At 35.5% G+C, this 21,825-nt stretch overlaps 2 protein-coding genes across 2 annotated transcripts; one reads left to right on the forward strand and one right to left on the reverse strand.

Moving 5' to 3' along the window:
* The first annotated feature begins 11,058 nt into the window (after positions 1-11,058).
* On the forward strand, positions 11,059-19,762 carry LOC120331926 (ER membrane protein complex subunit 2-like). The gene is made up of 10 exons (XM_039399106.2): positions 11,059-11,331; positions 11,693-11,826; positions 12,472-12,602; positions 12,987-13,044; positions 13,696-13,781; positions 15,749-15,808; positions 16,540-16,621; positions 17,740-17,853; positions 18,092-18,193; positions 18,604-19,762. The coding sequence occupies exons 1-10, from the start codon at positions 11,310-11,312 to the stop codon at positions 18,712-18,714; spliced, it is 900 nt and encodes a 299-aa protein (XP_039255040.1). The 5' UTR covers positions 11,059-11,309; the 3' UTR covers positions 18,715-19,762.
* Positions 19,763-20,058: 296 nt separating this feature from the next.
* LOC120331927 (WASH complex subunit 3-like) lies at positions 20,059-21,803 on the reverse strand. Its single transcript, XM_039399107.2, has 5 exons — positions 21,575-21,803; positions 21,302-21,466; positions 20,723-20,901; positions 20,518-20,613; positions 20,059-20,237 (listed from the first exon to the last, which is right to left on the reverse strand). The coding sequence occupies exons 1-5, from the start codon at positions 21,623-21,625 to the stop codon at positions 20,135-20,137; spliced, it is 594 nt and encodes a 197-aa protein (XP_039255041.2). The 5' UTR covers positions 21,626-21,803; the 3' UTR covers positions 20,059-20,134.
* Between the last annotated feature and the right edge of the window lie 22 nt (positions 21,804-21,825).

Raw genomic sequence — 21,825 nt, forward strand, 5'->3', positions numbered from 1 at the left:
GAAATTACAGTAACCAACTTAAGATTGGACGATAATTGCTTTCTGCAAATTATTGCATCAAGTGAAAACGAACGATATAGGTGTTGCAAGTTGCGGTTTCGTTGACTGGCCGTCATGTTCCTGGGTGGATATTAAATCTTGGGAAATTGTCCGCAGAGGAAGAAAAACCCGTTATTATTCGAACATCGGTGAAATGCTCAGAATCAAAAACAGTGTTATAAAGTAGTCAATTTGAATTTGACCCTTCTCATCTCTTACGTCAAGTGACCGACTTATCCCTGCTGGTGAATTTATGCTTCTAACATAAAATGAATAACAAACATCTGTTGGATTCGGATTGTCATGGCGACGAAGGAAAAATGTTGACAGTCAAGCTGCGAAACTGCCAAAGTGACTAAAACAGGGTTACATTAACTCTATTTTAAATGTGAGCGTGAATCGCGAAAATTTCACATTACAATTAGTTATCGCATTGAATATGAAAACACAATTTCGTGCGCATTGCGCCATTTTCTCCACTGTCGGTTTCATACGAACCTAGTTGAGAAAAAAAATACCGCCACAAACACCGCCCTGAAGCAATTGGCATGACATTTTAGAACAGTGGTCGGGAAACTGCGAACAAATATTTTGTAGTTCTCGAACCAGAGCCATTATATGGCTCTGCTCGAACAACCCCACTTTTATGCATAAAACAAAAAGTGCTCATAAATTTGTCATCATCTGCGCACTGCTGGATGTCATAACCGCGCCTGTTGTACAACGTCTGTTTTTATATAAATTAGCGTAAGCGAAAGCATATGTCAGATATATATGTTGTTCACTTGCCGAACGTTAGTTGCAATTATGGGATTAGATTTGCATATTTTTCCCGGGGGAGAGGAAAGTGGTTAAGACGGCCAAATCATATGAAAAACCACGGCCTTCCGTCCGGTTATCAGTCCATGTCGGGTATGCGATTAGTGAGCCAGTTATTTGTCCCAGATGCATGGACTTGATGGTGGAGGAGGTCGTAGACTACCCTACGGCGCCGGGTAGCATTCTTCTCGCTCTCATAATTATCCCCTACTGAATTCGGTAATCAGTGGTGCGGTGGCGAGCGTATTCCTAACGCTTAGCGCTTAGCACGGTGCACCGCATTGTCGAACCGCACATGAATAAGAAAGAATGCATCATAATTTTATTGTTGCGATTGTTTTAGGCAGAAATTTACGTGGCCCTCGTGCTGTGTATAGTTGTTCCAGTCGAACATAAAAATTTCCCGACCACTGTTATAGAAGTTAGATTACCGGCGGTGGATTGTATATTTTCCACATCAAAAAATACATACCAGATGAAAAACTCATCTCCTCTACTGAGTGAATCTTTGTCCCCTACATGTCTGCGTTCCTGTGCCGTATATACAATACGAAGTAAATGTGATAAAATCGTTTAATGGTGGATGAAGCTGTACGTGAGCCACCCTACGGCGGCGAGGAGTCCAGCAATTCTCTCACCATAACCATCCCCGCATGAGATCGAACCTGCGAACCCACGCAGAGTAATCAGAGGTGCGGTGGCGAGCGTATTCCTATCGCTAAGCACGACGAGCCACACCGCCGCGCCGACACTACATTACCTAACAGTAACTTTAACCCCGGCGGTGTGGCGTATCGTGCTTAGGAATACACTCTCTGCCACATCTCTGATCCCCTATGCATGAATTTAGTATGTTCGAACCCTTTGATCATAATTAGGTGAGAGAGTATTGCTGGGGTCCTCGTTGTCGTAGGGTGGTTCACATACCCGCTTGTCAGTTACGGGTTCTCCAACCATCAAGTCCATGTATCTGAAAAAATAATAATAATAATAACTGGTTAACTGATCCCATACCGTACCCGACATAGACTGGTAACCGGACGAGAGGTGTGGTTCGACCGTAAATATATACTAATTGACATACGATTAATCAGTCTTAAAGGTGGGTTATCACGCAAACATTTTTGTGTAAAATTTGATTCTATATAATTTTTCAAGATTTTTAACGTTTACCGCTTGCATAAAGTAAACTTAGTTTTCAACTTATGAATTTTTAAAAACCGCTTCAACGAAAATCGACCCAGGTTCGGAAACGGCCTTTGATGACGTAGTAGTGAGAACTCATTCCAGAAATTAGCTCCCTCGACATTGGCGAGTAAGGTGTTCAACCTCTGTTTTTGGCGTTTAAATCTAGTTTCTCATCGCGTAGTTCAATAAAGATTGAAACAATAATGTATTGTTAAACATAAATGCTAATGCATAAAAAGTTCTGAATGGGAGGGGATCAAGCCACGGCGTTTTATGTAATGATCGTACCGGTACTGACCGCCCGTCGAAAGGCTTTGAAGAACTGATCCTAGAGTAAGTATTTACCATTTTATTTCGTTTATCGACTGTTTGATCAAATATTTAGTCAAAGCATGATAATACCCAGTCACACTTTTGTATGAACCAAATACAAATTGTCAATTTGTACATTTACCAAAAGAGTGATAGTCTACTACCAGATAAACGTAGAATCCCAATAATGGTTCAGTTTTTTTTAATTCATCTCACAATATTATGCAACAAAACACTGTTGTATGGTGGCCCATCGTTGTCACGCGTAAAATTGAAAATAAAAATAAAATAAAAAACCGAAAATAAAAAAATAGTTGTGAAAAAACATAAAAATAATTGAAAAAAAAAATTAAAAAAAAAAATTAAAAAAAAAACGAAAAAAAAACATAAAAAAAAAAATTAAAAAAAAAAAAAATTTAAAAAAAAAAAAAAATTAAAAAAAAAAAATAAAAATTGAATAAAAAGAAAATAAAAAGGTTGACAACGATGGTCCGCCTCGTGGCCCATCGTTGTCACGCGTTTTTATTTTTAGAAAATTTGCTTCTGCTTGGGACCAACGTTGTCAGGCATAATCCTACGCGCACAAATGTGTTCCCTGGGTTTCCAACTCTACTGATTTTTTTGAGCAATATTCAATATGAAAATGTTCTATAAATTCTCCATGCTACAAGTTCAACAAGAAGTAATATATTTATAATAATGATAAGAGAATATAGAATTGAATACGAAAATTCGGAAAATTTGTTTTTACGTGTAGAAGGTAATTTAATTGGAGAATGCTGCTTAACTATTCAGTTGTCTGCACACTCGCGATGCCGGTACCGTACCGTCTTACCAAATACCGATAGTCGGTTATAGTCGCTTTGCGTCTGACCGTACCGGTAGCCATGCAATCACTCATGAAAGAATGGGAGATACGGATAGTCTCGTAGAATATAGACTACTGAAACACTCTCTGTGCCTGCCTCATACCGTACAGCCGTAACGTACCGATCCAGACAAATGATAAATCGCCCGTGCTCAACCATTTATTTCAATACATACCTCGATCCTAGTAGAATATAGTGAGTCGAGGTATGGATTGAAATAAATGGTTGAGCACGGGCGATTCATCATTTGTCTGGATCGGTACGTTACGGCTGTACGGTATGGGGCAGGCGCAGAGAGTGTTTCAGTAGTCTATATTCTACGAGACTATCCGTATCTCCCATTCTTTCATGAGTGATTGCATGGGTACCGGTACGGTCAGACGGTACCGTACCGGCATCGCACGAGTGTCCAGACAACTGAGCAGTTGGGCAGCATTTTTCAATTCAATTACCTTCCACACGTAAAAACAAATTTTCGTATTCAATTCTATATTCTCTTATCATTATTATAAATATATTGCTTGTGGTTGAACTTGTAGCATGAAAAATTTATAAAACATTTTCGTTTTGAATTTATTGGATATTGCTCATGAAAATCAGTAGTGAGTTCAAAACACATTTGTGCGTGTAGGATTAAGTCTGACAACGTTGGTCCCAAGCAGCATCAAATTTTCTAAAAATAAAAACGCGTGACAACGATAGGCCACGAGGCGGACCATCGTTGTCAACCTTTTTATTTTCTTTTTATCCAATTTTTTTTTTTGTTTTTCGTTTTTACTTTTAATTTTTTTTTTAATTTTAAATTTTTTTTTTTTTTTCTCAATTATTTTTATGTTTTTTCACAACTATTTTTTTTATTTTCGCTTTTTCATTTTATTTTTTCATTTTTTTTTCAAATTTTACGCGTGACAACGATGGGCCACCATACTGTTGTATGTTGAACATTACTAAACTGTCTGGTGATGTTAGTCTGATATTTTTTAATATGTCAGTTCTATCAATTTAATTTGTATATTTTGTTTTCCAGTGCACACTGCTATTAACAACACAGTCCAGCTGTTATCGATCAACTAATGGAGATTCGTAACAACACATTTATTGGCATGAATGAATTACATATGATGCAAACTTGTAATAAAATGGTAAAAATAAATAAAAACTGATTTGAATAACTGCGTGAGGTATTGTTGTTTCGAGCTATGGGTAGGAGTTTGCACAGATTCCAACATAATTTTAAGGCTGAAACGATTCTTCGACTTAGAGGTCTTCTTTTAGTTCCGTGGAGAGACATCAGAAATGATTACTTGCGAAAATTTTATCCATAGTTTTCTCCTTGTTTCCTGCTTCGAGACAGATCCATCATTGTGAAATCTGCTGTAATCACCAACTACACATCCCATACGTTACGGTAGTGTTTGCGTATATACCGGTATAGCCAGATAGTCTATATATACCGAAAATATAACAAAAAGACTAGCATAAGACTATAGGATCAGATAAGCAGAGTAAACAGTGAACACACATCAATTATAAAATCTGAATCATTTGAGACAAAAAATGGACTGGTATGCGCTTTTTCACTAGAAAATATATTGCAGGAAAATGTCCGGCACAGAACTCGAGTACGTCTTGACCTCGATGGACCTTTCCCCGACCTTTGACCCCCAAAAAATTCTTCCTATACTCTACCATTGCAAAATTTTCGGGGCTATTTTAAGAGTGCTTTTGCGAGTTGGCGCCTGTGAAATGGGGTATGTGTTTCAAACCATCATTATGATTCATCGCATACAACAATCTGTTTTTTAAATGTACTGGTAAAGAATTTTAGCCTAATCTATCACAGCTTTTTCTACACTAATTTATATGACTGCAATTAAATTAAAACTCCTAGAAAGACAGGGTGACCATTGAATTATCTGATTTATATTTAAATTTCCGAAACACAACTGAAAACTAACCAAAAGAGTTCAAAAATGCGAAAACGGGGTAATGTTTACGTCCACGCTTGAAAATCTGTCTGAGTGATAAAAGTGTCTGAGCGGATGCCAAAAGGGAGCATTGTTACGTCACTTTTTGCATCTTGCTGATTGGCCAAGGTCACGAAGTAAACAAGGAAATCGATGCTCGGGAAAAGGTCCATTAGTTGAGTTTACTGTAATTTCTCATAATGCAATAATATTATTTAAAGATATTGGTATTGTTTTAAATAACAAAAGCTTCCTCCAAATGCACCGCCCAATAGAACTAGCACACGGTTCAAAATAAGTACACAGAATGCTATAATTGCCTTTGACCTAATGCAAAGTTTCGCCGACGAGTTCTCACCACTACGTCATAACGTCAATACGTCAATAACCTCTTATATAATGCCCGCAAATCAAGAAAATCAAATAACTATGAACGGCTCTGGACAACCAATGGTAATATTTATATGAGGAAGAACAAAGATGCCCCAAGAGTCCCAATCACAAAGCTGTCTGATATTGAAAACCTGAAGTAATCATCTTTTTTCAAGTAGGTTTCATTTGTCATATTATTGCCAAAAATGGCTCTTTTGAATTTCTGTTCTCTATGTGATAAGCCGTGTTTAAATAATTTTATCCCCTGTGATATATGCTATTCCAGAATCCATATTTCATGTTTTTCCAAATATTATCCCAACATTAGTCCTGGTGCAACTCACTATTGCTGCACCAATTCTGACCAAATACCCTTTGATTATAGTACTGATCCAAATAAGAGGGAAGTACAACAAAAAGTTTTAAATACTAGTGATTTTGAGTTTGAAAATGTTGCAAACTGTGTCTCTATGAATGAGCGAAATGACTTATTAACTACTTTCACCCAACTGAAAAAGAATTCCTTGGTTATTGCCCATTTAAACATTCGATCCATCCAAAAAAATATTGATGAGCTGTCAAGACTTGTATATGACCTAGGTTCATCTCCATCCTTCATAGCTATTTCTGAAACCAAACTAAAATCCGATCCTGTAACTAATATTAATTTAGATGGCTACGATTTCTATCATACACCATCTAGTACAAATGCTGGCGGTGTTGGCTTATATATAAAGACTTATTTCTCTCCTAACTTTATTGAGGATTATTACCTAAATGTTGCTGGATGTGAAGAACTCTGGGTTGAGGTTCCTATTAGAACAGCCAAACCCTATTCTTTGACTGTGGGTATAATCTATCGCCACCCCAACTCGGATCATCAGGAGTTCTCATATAAGCTACAAAATAGTCTTCATAATTTAACTCATGATAAGAAATTTTTTTTTATAGTTGGTGATATAAACATCAACCTCCATGAAAATTCCAACTTTACGAAGCAGTACCTAGAAATGCTTCAATCCCATGCCACAATTCCATTGATTACGCTTCCCACAAGGGTGACAAGTAATACTGCTAATTTACTTGATCATATGTATACAAATATTATAGATAAAAATATTAAACCAATTGTTTTGCATGATAATCTGACAGATCATTTTCCTATTTTTTGCCATCTTGAGATGAATTATGTACACCCCAGGCATGTTTCGGAATTGAAACGGGACATGAAACATTTTAATCTTGACCAATTTTTAACTGATGCCCAATTTATTTTTAGAAATGACATGTTGAGTACTGAGGTAGGAGCTGATGATTATGACATAGTTTTTAATGAATCTGTCAACCGACTAAGAAATTTAATTGATAAATATGCCCCCTTGAAAAAAGTTAGTAGAAAGGAACGTCGATTGAAGCAAAAACCATGGATTACACCTGGAATATTACGGTCTGCAAAAAAACGAGATAAATTACATAAAACTTTATTTTTAAATGGCACTGATATTGAAAAACGCCAATATAAGAAATATTCCAACACTCTCTCTCATATTAAAAATAGAGCAAAGGAGGAGTACTTTGCAAAATGTTTCGATAAGTATAGAAAAGATTCGAAAATGACATGGAATACCATCAACTCAATCATTAATAAAAAATTAAAAAAAAATCATCCGAACACTCTGCGTGATGAGACTCTTAATAAATCAACTGAAGATCCAGTTGACATTTGTAATGTTTTTAATAATTATTTTTCCCAGATTGGGCCGACGCTTGCCTCAGCTTTTTCAAACAGCAATTACGATTTTATGAAATATTTAAAGCAACCCATTAAATCGTCAATGTATCTAGAGCCCACCACCACCAACGAAATTGAAATGCTTATTTCCACGCTTGCGACTGGTAAAGCAGAAGGTCACGACCGCGTTCCGGTCTATTTGATTAAAATTTTAAAGACCATCATTAGTCCAACCCTGTGTAATCTTTTCAACATCTCCATGACCCTGGGTATTTTCCCCAGGCATTTGAAGGTTGCCAGAGTTGTACCGGTTTACAAATCTGGAAATAAGGAAACCGTGTCAAATTATCGCCCCATCTCGGTACTGTCTTGTCTTTCAATTCTTTATGAGAAAGTATTACTAAAGAGACTGAAATCTTTTTTGGACAAAAACTCAATTCTAAATAGGGACCAATTTGGCTTTAGGGATGGACATTGCACTTCACATGCTATATTAGATATTATCAGCCATTACTATAACGTTATAGATGAAGGCTCATTAGGTTGTAGTGTATTTCTGGATTTGAAAAAAGCATTCGATACAGTGGATCATGATATCTTAATTACAAAACTTAATTACTATGGAATTCGGGGAGTAGCCAATAAATTGTTCAAAAGTTATTTGCAAAATAGACGTCAATTTGTAAGTTTGGTTGGTTGTCAATCGATGAGTGAAAAGGTGTCGGTAGGGGTCCCCCAGGGCTCAGTTCTGGGGCCTACCCTTTTTTTAATTCATGTAAATGATATTGTCAATGCCATTAGGGCTCCAATTAAACTTTTCGCTGATGATACTAGTGCTACTTTCGCTGCAAAAAATCTGTCCGACCTAGAAAATATAGTTAATAGGGATCTCTATTGTATATCAGAATGGCTAATTAAAAACAAGCTAACTGTCAATCCTAGTAAATCCCAAGTCTTATTGATTAATTGTAGCAAAAGCCTTAAAAATTCGAACCTCACTCCAAAATTTATACTAAACGACTCATTACTTAGTATCTGTGACTCTGTCAAATATCTTGGAGTTATTCTAGACAATAAGCTAAACTGGCATAGGCATATTAATCAACTTGCAGGTAGACTGTCCAGAGCCATAGGTGCTATGTCTAAACTGAGACCGTTTGTATCTGAAAAGGTATTAAGAACCGTATATTTTGCTCTATTTTACTCACATCTTCAATATGGAATTGTGGCATGGGGTTCTGCCCCTAAGACTTATATGGATAGGATTAGAATACTTCAAAATCGTGCAGTAAGGTTAATGAGTGGTACTCGTTTTCGTGAGAGAATAAGTCCCAGTTATAAAAAGATGAATATTCTTACAGTAGCTGATGTATATAAATTCGAAATAGCGAAAATCATGTTTCAATTTAAACATGGAATTCTGCCTGAAATTTTCGATAGCTACTTCACAAATTGTAGTAATGTCCACCAATACAACACTCGTTTAGCGGGTAGAGGAGCATATTTTGTTAGTCGGACAAGTTCCAGTCTGGCCCGCGACTCCATTAAAATTACTGGTCCAAGTATTTGGAACTCTATTCCCAATGAAATCATAGATTCGTCTTATAGCTGTTTCAAATATAAGTATATGAAGTATCTCATAAATAAATATTAATATGTGTAGGGATATATTTTGTGTATTTTTTTTTTTTTTGCATCTTAATAACTATTTCACTCACGATTTGCATCTTTATCTTTGCAAATATAATCTATTAAGTCAGCTCTTTTCTATATAGAAATTTAATTTTCCTCCTGATGTGATAGCTATATATAGTACATGAGTTAGCTTGCATGTAACACCAACAGTTTTCATCATAAGCCAAACTATAAACTATTCAGCATTTGTACTTTTTGACATAATATGAGGTTATAGTAGTTACCGTAGGCGTAAACCCTTATATTGTTACCTGATAAAATTTGACTGCTTTTAGCATATGTACTTTTCATAGTTAACTTTCCCAATGATGCTCTTTATTTTCATTACTTGCAAGAATGGAATTACCAAAATGTCAATTTTCATCTCTGCATCACAATTGTTTGTCACTATAATAGTTACTATCATTGTTGTTCAATTCAAATGTTATCAGTTATGTGTGGTATCTATTATTATATTTCGAGATTTTTTGGAACAAAGTTTCCTCTAATTGCTCAATTTTCATTACGGTATATGTTGTGCAGTTGCACTTGTCATAATTGAATAATGTTAAATCTCTTAGCCAAATTGATTGTGCAATTCCAATTACTTTTACCCTGCATTTCAGTCATTCCTGACTATATTCGTATTTTTAGTTGTGTTGTGTAATGGATAAGTTCCACTCCCATAGCTCAAATCACTTGTAATATTTCTTCTCAATACACACAACTTACTGCTCTACATTGTTGCAGGTTTGTGTCAAGGTCCTTTCACCATACCAGTGTTTATTTAATTACTATCATTGCTATTGTTGATCAATGGAATGGTGCTTCTTTCATATATTTTGGTGTATATGATATTGCTATGTGTTGTTGATTAATTAATGTATGTAGTAGTATGTGTACCAGTGGGCGGGTAACTGGTTCTGTTCGCCTGCTTTACATCGGGTTATATGAGGTGACTGAGTCCTGTTTGGAAAGAAACTCATTTGCTCCCAAGCCCTTGTTGGAACTAAGATAAAGAAGGTCTGGATAGGATTTGGGTCTGGCCCAAACATGGTACACATACTGCGGGAGTTCAATTAATATTTTCATGTTTTTGTTATTTACTTTCCTAATACTGTGTATGTATCACTAAGTTGCACTAAAATATTTTCCACATTCTCGTCACATTAAAATTTTGTCCCTGATCCACTGTTTATATATATCCAATTATTTATTATTTCTATTTATTATCGTCTCAAGCCCAATTGAATTTATGAATTTAGTAATTTAGTTTTCAGCTAAATATTAAATTTCCATAGCATTATTCTGGTCGCTTTAGATTAACATAGGACACCCCCCTTCCTTTTTTGTTTTCTTCTATTTTCTTTCTTTTAAAAATACTCATAACAATGCATTTACCCACGAGTCTCCTAATTTTATTCAGAATTTTATTGTAAAAATATTAATGTAATAGTTTAAGTAGTTTTGTCACTGGTCATCTTTCAGTGTTATCTTAATAAAATCAGCATATATGGTGGGAGCTGACTTCGATGACCGTATGGTCGTATCGCTTCCTCCTGTCCATACCAAAAAAAAATTTTTTTTTGCTAGTGCTATTTTACTGATGACTATTTTTTACGTTTTTTGGTTGACGAAATAATAAAATCTCTCTCTCTCTCTCTCTCTCTCTCAACGGGCATACTAATTTGCGTTCGATTTCGGCAAGGCCGACTTTTAAAAAATTCGAGTCTTGCAAACGAAGTCCATTTTACGCAAACGGTAAACGCCAAAAATCTTAAAAAATCATATAGAATCAAATTTTCTACAAAAATTTTTGCGTGATAACCCACCTCTCTCAGAAATCCTATCCTTTCCTAACCCGCTATCCTTGTCTTTGTTCACCGCAAGGATCTATGACAGCGGGTTCGGGTACAGAAACAATGGCGTTACCGATTCTTGCGCAATAAATTGAACATGATAACAATAGAAAAGCTTACTTGATAGAAAATAAATGTGAACAAAGTTAATTTAAACGAGCAGATTTCTCAATTGAGATTCCTTTTTTTGAATAGGAGTTCAGCGAGCCTGATGATTAGTCTCTGCGGGCCGGATTTGTCCGGATACTAATAAGCAAGCCAGTGGCATATGCTGAATCACCGTCGCGGCTCGTCACCAGCCTGGTTTTCTTGCTAAGTTTTGGTTCTCTGCGCGATTGTTTAGCTGGATAATAACTGAATACGGTGTATTGCCTCCTTTTGCTTGGAGTTTGTAACTTTACAATAGTTCTTAGAACAGTAGAATATTCCAGATAATTCATCTTGTCTAGCTAGTGAAATACGATCATAATATCACAATATGGAGGATTTCAATCCTGAAGGTGAGCATCAGGGGATACTGTTACCGGTATATGGAATTTCTAAACTACCAGACTACCGGTACCGGTACCATATTATACTCAAAACCGATTACTGTAGTAACAGCCTCTTACGGTATCTCATTCAGTGTTTTTTCACTTTTATTTTATGTCATGCAGCCATGAGTGGCTTAGGTCTGTACCGGTAGGTTTGTATTTTTATATGAAACAACATTTCGAGTTTTGGAAACTTTCATGAATAGGCTATATCTTTGTGCCATGGAAGAGTTTGGAATAAGTTTTATTTTCTAATGTATTTCTGAATGCTGATTGGTTTTCATCTCTCCTCCAATCATCTTTTCTCAACTTTTTTTTTAAACAACAGCTGCTTGTAAAAGACTTCGTGAAATGAGAGATGAACATGTAAGAGATAGCATAACTATTGTTGAGATTGGCGAAAGATTAATCCGAAAATATTCTCATAGATTCGGAGATGAAATGTGGTTGATTTGTGAACAGGTAATACTGTAATAAATTGTTTTTTTATTAACTTTATAATCTTTTAGGGGTCTCGTGTAGTTTCATACCTCAAGTACTTCTAGTGGACGTAGGTAGCATAACGATTTTTACACATGTAAATCCTATCCCCCCCACCTGAATACATCATCCAAAAATACGATGTCATAAACACGTCATAGCGCTTGCCAAAGTATACCTACGATCGCCCGAAATGGCATCTGCATCGACGATAAAGAACTCACTAACGACAACGATCTCTCTTGTATCGGGATTGTTGCAACGAGAAAACGGAGAGAAATAGCTCGATTTCGGGTGATCGTCTGCGCGTCTTGGATGACACTTCGCATAGTTTGAAGGGCCCTCTTACGTCACTGTGAATTGATGTAATTTTTGGATGACGCACTCAGGGGGGGGTTAGAATTGACATATGCAAAAATATGCTACGCCCACCAGGAGTACTTTAAGAGGTACAAAACTACACCACACCCTTTTTTTGTTAGTTCGTATTTAGTACCAACATTTTTTTTATTTGTTTTAAAGGTATCGGCGTAGCCAAGTTGCAACCAATCAAAAAAGCTTATGATAAACTGCTAGAAGATTGGGTCGTTTATTCCTTAGTGCAAGTAACCTTTTTCTATATTCTAGGTCTTCATAGCAGCATTAGACACATGTCGATACGATTTATCAGATATCTGTCTTAAAAAATTAGAAACGAGATTTCCAGATAGTGACAGAGTAAAAAAATTACTTGGAATACAATTTGAAGCTTATGGAGAGTAAGTTTTTCTTGTTTACTTTTGTAATTAGGGTTCAATATCTGGTGCTGATTTATGTGGTCAATTTGATTCAAATGAAATTTTGGAATATATTTATTTCAAAGCACTGTTTTCATTTTGAGAAACCATCAGTGAACTGTGTTTGGCATCGCGTGACGTATGATGTCCCGGACTCTGGTAAAATCATCAAAGGCTGAGGCCGAATCCAAGTATCAAAATACAAGAGATTGGGCCACAAATCCAGGCACGAGTCTGAATCTTGTCGCATTCCTAATAGCCCATACATCACTGCTTATAGGAATGACTAGTTCATTTGAAAAATGTGATGTTTTTAAGTAATGTCGATCCCAATATAAAATCTACACATGAAATATATTTCTACAGTTATGAAGAAGCATTAACTATATATGAAGAAATAGAAAAAAATGATCCAACAAACGCTGTAAGTTTGAGCTTATTCAATATTTGCTATTGATTTTTTTTTTAGATTGAAATAAGTCCTGAGAAATCACATCATCTCATCGCTTGGTACACATTAATTCATGTAGTCACTTTACTGCGATAACGATTAAAATTTTTACTATCTGTATTAGTCGACAGCAGTGGTTTTCAATCGATGCTATATGGCGTCCTGGAATTCTAATAATATCGTCCAGGTGTTCCATAAGTTTTCATTCATATCCCAGAGTTAATATTTATATATGTATATTGTTCAAATATGTTCTAATACACAGGTATAATTGCACAGGATTTTCTCAACCCTCTATAATGTTTGAGTTCTGGTTCCATCAGAATGGTTGAAAACCATTGTTTAACAGGCTCGACTTATTTAAAATATAAAACCTTTTTTATCAAAGTTGTCAATGACTTCAATTCCTGATGTGGATTTGTTGTTAGCAACTGAAATAAGTTTTATGAATATATTATCATGTTTCCTGGTAAATTTCCAGTTAGTATACATTACAATAATTCCCATTTCAACTTTGTGTATATGCTTTAGATTGGCCAGGCCATCTACAGATTTAAATTAGGAAGATAATGTGGCATGTTATTATATTCCTTGTCAATTATTTTTATTTTCAAACCTCTATAGGCCATCAGGAAACGGAGAACCGCAATATTGAAAGCGCAAGGTAAAACATCAGATGCAATAAAGAGTTTAACGGAATACCTCAAAACGTAAGATTCTTTCATGAGCTTATGTTGTAACTTTGTTTTGAATTTCTTTCACTGAATGTGGAAAAGGTATCCAATAATACACGGAGTGCATTGCTCATGCATTCTCAGTGTTTTTTCGCTAGAACAGATTAGTTCCATGTTAAGTTATTTTATTTATCACTTGAGCAATCAAAAAAGTTCCAACATCTTGGGTAATATGGAAATGACAGGAGTTGTGAAGAACGAATTGCTCCGTCATTGTGTCTACATCACCTTTAGATAAAAATTAATAAAGAAACAAATAAATGTATGAGCAGCTTAGAATCTTTTATCCACTTTTTTCTGTACAATGCTCCTTATATTTTTCGCTCTAAACAAGTCTCTGTACAAGTGTACACTTCTAGGTAAAAACCTACTATCTTATGGGGGGACCAGAATTTCTTGAGACTCTGCATTGCCCACTCACTTTATTCCGCAATTAGTTAGAAGAGTTTAGAGAATGAAATGCTGAAAAGGATGAGTGATTAGGAATTTCCCGGTCGTTTAGTTACCTCAAGATTGGACGTGAGTCATTTACATCACTACATTGTAACTCCGACCTATGATGATAATATGATTAAACATTATCAAACCAATGCAATTATAAACAATTCACCAATATTTTTAAAACTCAAGATTATCAGATATATTGAAAAGTAGAATTAACAAATATCAGTGAATAAAAGATACTTTTGAAGTATGTTAACCAAGATGGCGGACACCGGAACACAGTATGTGTACCAGGTTAGGGTTAGACCATAATTTTATTCCAATTTTCCTTATTTTAGTTCTATTACGAGTTCGGATTCTAGTGACTCCCATAGTATTTGTACCTGAAATTATGGCCTAACCTGGTACACATACTACGTTCTGGTATCCGCCATTTTAGTTCACATACTTCGGGCACACCGAGTAAAAGTAAAACTCAACCTATCATTTAGGCCAGGGGTGGGCAACCTTCTTTGGCTCGCGTGCCAAAATCGACCAAATTTAACGACAAAATTCTTCGACGTGCCGACCAAAATAAAAAACAATGCTTTGCTACTTTCAAAGCAAAAATACACAATAATAAACCTTTTAAACACGTACAGACTGAATCACTATTCGGGAAAATAACAGTACGACAAATAGACTTGATTACTTCTCTTGTTCTATATCAGTGAGACTTCTGCTGCTGCATTACCGCTGATAGACATTTTACATTGGGTTTATATTTTATAAAAATATAGGTATATTTAGGCCCTAACACCTAAATACCTTCACTTTGACACCTTTTCATATGAAAGATATTAATAATATCAATATGAGTTCATACAAACTAATAAATATAATCCTATCTCGACCATGACCGACGTACAGCTACCGAACCGTTTTAAAAGTACCTGCGTTTTTCAAATTGATATACTAAGTTGAATGATCCTCTCAAATTAAGGTTACTGCTGTATATAATACTATCAACCATTTTGCAATTGTTCAGCTTATTTTAATGTTATGCCATCACGAAGTCACCGTTGACGAAGCATGTCTTCTATCCTCAAGTTTCAACTCACTTCAATATGAATGATGTACAAATGTAAACTAAAAAAAAAAAATTTGTGTGAATTACATCTGTTTCCAGTTTCAAAAGAAGCCGATATGCGTACATGGCCTTCTATTTTAGAACACCATGGTTGTCAGCAAATTCCGGGACAACCGTAGCCCAGCCCGGGACGCCAGACGTCAATTCAGACGTTGCAAAGTTTTTAAGACACATAAAATTGTTGGGAATGGCATCCCAATCACGCAATAGTTCGTTTTTGGTACTTCTCTCTTGTATTCCCTTCCCAATCGCTTATATTTTTTGAAATCAATTTATAGCAGTAAATGTGCCAGGGGCTGCTCACCCCTGATTTAGGCGCTTTTAACATTTTGATTTACATTTAACCCTACTAAATTTTTTGGTTATTCAGATTCATGGCAGATGCTGAAGCTTGGTTGGAATTATCTGAATTATACACAGAAGAACTAGAGTAAGTACTTTAAGTTTTATGCAATCAGTTTTAATATTGGCAGTACTCAAATGATTGGAAGCATTTTGCAGTCAGTTCTTAGAGATGTATAAATCCAAGGTACTCCCGAAGTATGTGAAACCAAGATGACGGATACTGAAACATAGTATGTGTACCAGGTTAGGGTTAGGACATAATTTCAGGTACAAATACTACGGGAGTCACTTGGCTAGTCCCTGAACTCGCAATAGAACTAAAATAAGTAAAATTGGAATAAAATTATGGCCTAACCCTAACCTGGTAGACATACTACGTTCCGGTGCCCGCCATCCTGGTTCACATACTTAGGGGAGTACTAAATCCAATATACTATTATGTAAATTAAAAAAGAATGGTTTATCCACCCCTGATTTTTTATCATTTAATTATCATTAAATTTAGTATAAAAGGTTAATGTTTTTAGACTTGCTCTAATTATCTTATCTTTTATATCTCACATCATGGCATATCAAATTTCAAATGAAGTAACGGGTGCCCCCCCAAAAAAAACCAAAACCTATAAATTTCTTAATTACTTCTAAGAAACGAGTGAATTTATCTAACACTTGATCTTATGCTTGTGTATGATTGTACCCACAAGTTTCAGTACTCGAGGACATTTTTCGGTTTAGATATGACTTTAAATAGCTTTTCAATACTGAAACATGGTTTTAAATATTACAGAATATTTGGAAAAATATTTCTTTTTTCAGATATGGAAAAGCTTCATATTGCATGGAAGAAGTCATATTGTCGCAACCTCTCAATCATCTATATCACCAAAGATACGCAGAGGTAGTTTATATTTGTTTAGTCATAAGTCGGATTAGACCAGGGATGGGTAACTTATGGCCAGTAGGCTGCCACATGCAGCCTCTCAAAGCATTCTGTGCGGCCCCTTGCTTTTGGAGAAAATTGTAAAATATCTTAAAACTTCGTACAAAATTTAGATTTATTCCTAAACTTTATTTAAAATATCTAAACTAAACTATGAATTGTTAAAACTTTATTACTGTTTTTTTTTTTCATCTCTGGCACACAATGGCACTATCATGGTGATCCTTTTTACCAAAGATTTTATGAATGCATTCCTTTAAAAAAATATTTTTTTGCCTCTGTATCACACCGTAGCTTATCGTGTTTTTCTCCTATATTGTATGTCATGAGGTGAGATTGCCCATGTATCACTTTAATGTCTCACTTATGAACCTCATTACTTATCGATCTTAAGATCGGTATTTGTCTGTTTGTTTATTTGTTTGTCTGTTAGATACACGCGATATCTCACGAAAGCGAGGTTGAATCTGCTCCAACTTTTGCATGTGCATTCATCATAGTTCGGAACAGGAGCCTATTGATTTTCGATGAATTATGTCGTATATTTAGCGAGTTATTGATTAATTAGTGAGGGGACACACGGTGTCACTATAGAGTAAGAGCGCTGTTTTGGGGATCCCCTAACCTCCGATCGATAAGTCTTCGGTCTCCGACCGATATTCTCGTTTGAAGTGTTGGCAACTTTTCTGGATTTCTGTCCTGTTTGTATGTCTAAAAGTGTAAGTTTAAAATAAATGATCCCATCTATCACATTAACTACAAACTCAATGACACACAAAACAAAAATAGCATGGTAGTAGTTCAAACAATACACACTTAATCTTACCCATGTCTGTCAATCCATAAACAACAAACTTGGGATATGTTTCACAATCAGGGAACGATGGAACACAGTGGAGTGAATATTACCAATCAAGAAAATAAAAGTCTCGTACAGTAGGTTGGAATCATTAATAGTGGACCATTGCGGAGATATGGAGAGTAGTTCCAGTTATTGACAAAATAAAAATAAAGTTTGAATCGGTTGTAATTTTTCACCTAAATATCAGGGAATAACCATGCTGTATTATTTTCAGATCAAATACACACAGGGTGGAATGGAGAATGTATCATTAGCAAGAGATTACTTTGCAGAAGCAGTTTATTTAAGTCGTAATTCAAATATGAGGGCATTGTATGGATTATTGCTGGTGAGTTGGTCTTACTTTGATGTTTTATCACCTTTTTACTCGTTCAAAAATGTTGACAAATTTTATTAAAAATTGGGTATTTTACAAATTATGATTTTGATTTGAATAATAAAATCTTATTATTTAGATCTGAAAAAGCGAGGTATTAAATACTTAGGAGCGGCTTTTTAGATCTTTCTCGGTTGAATTTTTTAGGTTCTACTCTGCATTTATTGTTTGATTCAAATTTTCTTTTTAGGCGTGCAACCAATTATCATCCAGTAAAGCGACAGATAAGGAGAAGAAAAATAATAGCAAATATGCAAGTTGGGCAGCAAAGATGATTCAACTTCAGCATAAAGTATTTATTCTTCATAAGTTAAAGTATTGACAATGCAGGCTATGCTGCCAACCATGCTACTGTACCATTCTAGATGATATTTAATAAACTGGGAAAATCATTTCCGAATGGCTTCTAGATGTAAAAATATCATGAGGGCGATCATAACAAATTGGTATGTGATGTGAGAGATGCGCCGTCTCCGTGGTTGCCCCCCAAGTTAAGAGGGTTGGGGGGGTCAAAACTAGGAAGGGGATAGGATTTTCACATTCTTCCCGGGGGAGAGGAAAGGCAATAACAAGTCCTAATCACATGGTGTGCCAGGGGGCTCTTGACCGGTCACCATTGCATTGTATTTCTAATCCTTGGTACGATGGTAATTGCGAGTGTTTGTACACAAGCAGACTATATTTTTTACTAATTATTAACAGAATCATGGCAGTGAAGAACTTGGTGCAACCCGCAGTAAAGAAGACTTTCCAGAATTAACGACTGGTGGAGTTACAGACTTAATGAAGGAAATGCATTTGAATTCAACATGAGAAAAAGTATTCAATTATCTCATCACTGTTTGTGTTTTCCGTCCACCAAAAGAGACTAAAGGATTGTGAACAGAACAGTGGTCTTATTGTTGAAATTTTATTTATTACAAGGTTCCATTCTTTGACCTGGTATTCCAAACAGGACAAAAATCTAACCAACTCCACATTTAAAAAAATTCTGGCACATACAGAAATTTTCAGAAAATCAGTGCTGTCATTTTTGTTTTATTACCAGTTTGATGTGATGACTGCTTCTCCTGTATAAAGACATCTTTAACAATATTAAGAAAATTAAACGAATGATGTAGTTGAATAGTCAATCTTGAATGGTGCTTCATGAAATTGAGTTCTAATAATTGTTTCAGAGGAGTAGTCAGCAAACCTTTTGCACTGTTGGGCCAAATTTGCACATTCACGGCAGCAAGTGGGCAATATCAATTTCCGCCCATAAACAATCACCACTTGAAACCTTAAATTGTGACACACCCGCAACTATTATTTATGTGCTAATTGCTAGCAAATACACGACTTACAACTGGCATGTGCTTTCGCTACTTACCGGTACTACATACAAGCACCGTACAACAGAATGAACAGGTATACCACATCTTTGAGCTGGTTTTTTTTATGAATTAAGTTGGGCCCTTCGAAGGCTATGAAAATTTGTTCAGGTACCAGTTTGCCCCCAAACTTCACTCCCACTTTTCTTTTTCAATTGCAAGTAATGATACAGAATCGGATTTAAGAATAAGTAAAGAGATGAAGAAAGTATTAACACAACAATTTGACATACTCTTATGTGTTTGAGAACCAAGCACTGAATGTACTACTGCCTTATTAAAGGCAATTCGCTGTGTTCATTTCGATATGTCTTGATTGTCATAGGTTAGAACAAATGCTATTTTTCTGATTCTGTGGTTTTAAATGATCTCCTTCAAATCGAGGAAGAATGCAAATTTGTGATGTGTATTAAATTATTTGCGAACTTTATTTATGTTGTAATTAATATTGCACCTCTGAAAAAGGTAATAAAGATCACTGATTCAAAGTTTGTTTGTATTGGAAGGGGTGTCCTGGTAAATGCCAGCCATGCGATTTTCAAACTGTTTGGTAGGGCAGGGCCCCAATGAAATATTCTTCCTGAAGCTTGAGACACTGTACACATAACATTATAGACTCAGATTTGAATGCAAATTCCCAGAAACCCTGGCCTAGAATGTACTCGAATCCTGTTTCGAAACCACTGTTATATAGCAGATTTCATGAGCGAACAGGACTTGAATTTAACTTCCTTACACCAGAGCAGCTCCAACCTGTAACTGCTATTGAAACAACATATACAAATTGTTAAAATCTCAATATGCTTAATAATATTGCACCAATGAAGAAATCAGAAAAATAAATAAAAACACTGCAACAATCAATCACTGAAATCGTCATTTGAAGATAAACTTTGACTCTCGTTATCAGAATCTTCATCAGTTGGAGCTTGTCCACCATCAGGTACAGGGGCATCAGGCGTACTGAAATTAACACAAAGTACTGTTATTGCAAACATAGGTATCAATTTCATGCTCATTAACATGGTTAAAATATTCATCTGAAACCTATCAAATTGCTGACCTTTTTACAAACCAGACTGGTATATATTTAGAATAGCCATGGGAGAGAAAAGCTGTAGAGACAACCCTTTCATATGCACACTACATCCTCGCATCCGATTACCAGTCCATGTCAGCTATAGCATTAGTTGGTGGTTTTTTTGTTTGAAATTTGAAAAAAACATCACCAGATCCAACTTACTCGAGCATATCTGGATCCAAACCTTCAGCCCTCATTTTATTTGCAACTGCCATCTTCGGTACACCTACCATCACCATCTTGAGGTATTTGGCATATCTAGAAGTAAAAAATTGTTAAGACCAAATATACCAGAAGAAGCGATGAGTAAAGACAAATTTTTTAGAAAAATAACAGATAAACTAGGAAAATTTTTTTAGAACAGTACCTGGCATCATTCTTAACTAATACAACATTAGGATCAGGGGCAGGTGGTTCATTATCTTCAGCAGGGGGAGGGGCCTCAACCCCATTAGGGGTAGGGGTACTGACAGGCTCTGTTGAGGCAGGTTGAGTAGGTGACGGTTCCTCTTTCTTGACATCATCAAGGCCAGGAATGGATGAAAGCTAAAAATACAATTGAAATTAAGTTTTGGGCCATCACATCAAACTAAGCCAATATGCATTTTGTAAATCAATAGACAGAACGTATTCAATCAGTCCTATAATTTTTTTTTAATTTTCTCCATCTCAAAAAGAGAAGAAATAGTTTTATTTGAAGTCACATTCAGTTTACCATAGTTTGCTATTATAAAATAATGATCGATCCAATTTTGTTTTCGTCATCGATATAATATTAATGAATATATATATATGAGTGATATTGTCACAATTGTGTATAACATTTGGTGATTTGGTGAAAACTTTCAACTATCAAGCATATACCGATATAAACAACAGCTATTGTGTAGTCTGATTGTTGAATGAAAATATTTCTCATTTGTTGGAAAAAATAAAGTAAAGTCACCTTAGCTTCTAATATATTCAGAGCTATTTCCATTCTTTGCATCTCTAACGATTGTAATGCCAACTTTTCCTCTGCCATGTTTGAGAATTTATTGAGAAAATTTGCAGTGTGTGTGATAAAGTGGTTCATAAATGTCACAGAACGCCGTTGATTAAGCGGCGCCATCTTGAAATAAAAAATACGCAGGTAAATTATCATTTTATGGAAGAATATTTAATGGTCTAGTTTACAGTAGCGGTACCAGTAGAAAAAAAATTATCAAATATTACGTACTTTTGTAAGATCCACAGTTGGTCCCAAAGCGGGAAGATTAACGTCATCCATTATTTTGAACTGAACTATTTACTGTCCATATATTTTGATAATCGCATATATTAATCTTATTCCGTTTTTTATTTAGCTGTATTTTATTTTAGTAAAAACAACAACATTTCTTCAAATTACAATGTCCGCTGCCTAATCCCTCTCTATAACAGCGAGCCCAGGATACGATACGGTGAATGACTTTTATAAGAACAAACCAA

The sequence above is a fragment of the Styela clava genome, chromosome 6 (assembly GCF_964204865.1).
Source record: "Styela clava chromosome 6, kaStyClav1.hap1.2, whole genome shotgun sequence".
Lineage (NCBI taxonomy): Eukaryota > Metazoa > Chordata > Ascidiacea > Stolidobranchia > Styelidae > Styela > Styela clava.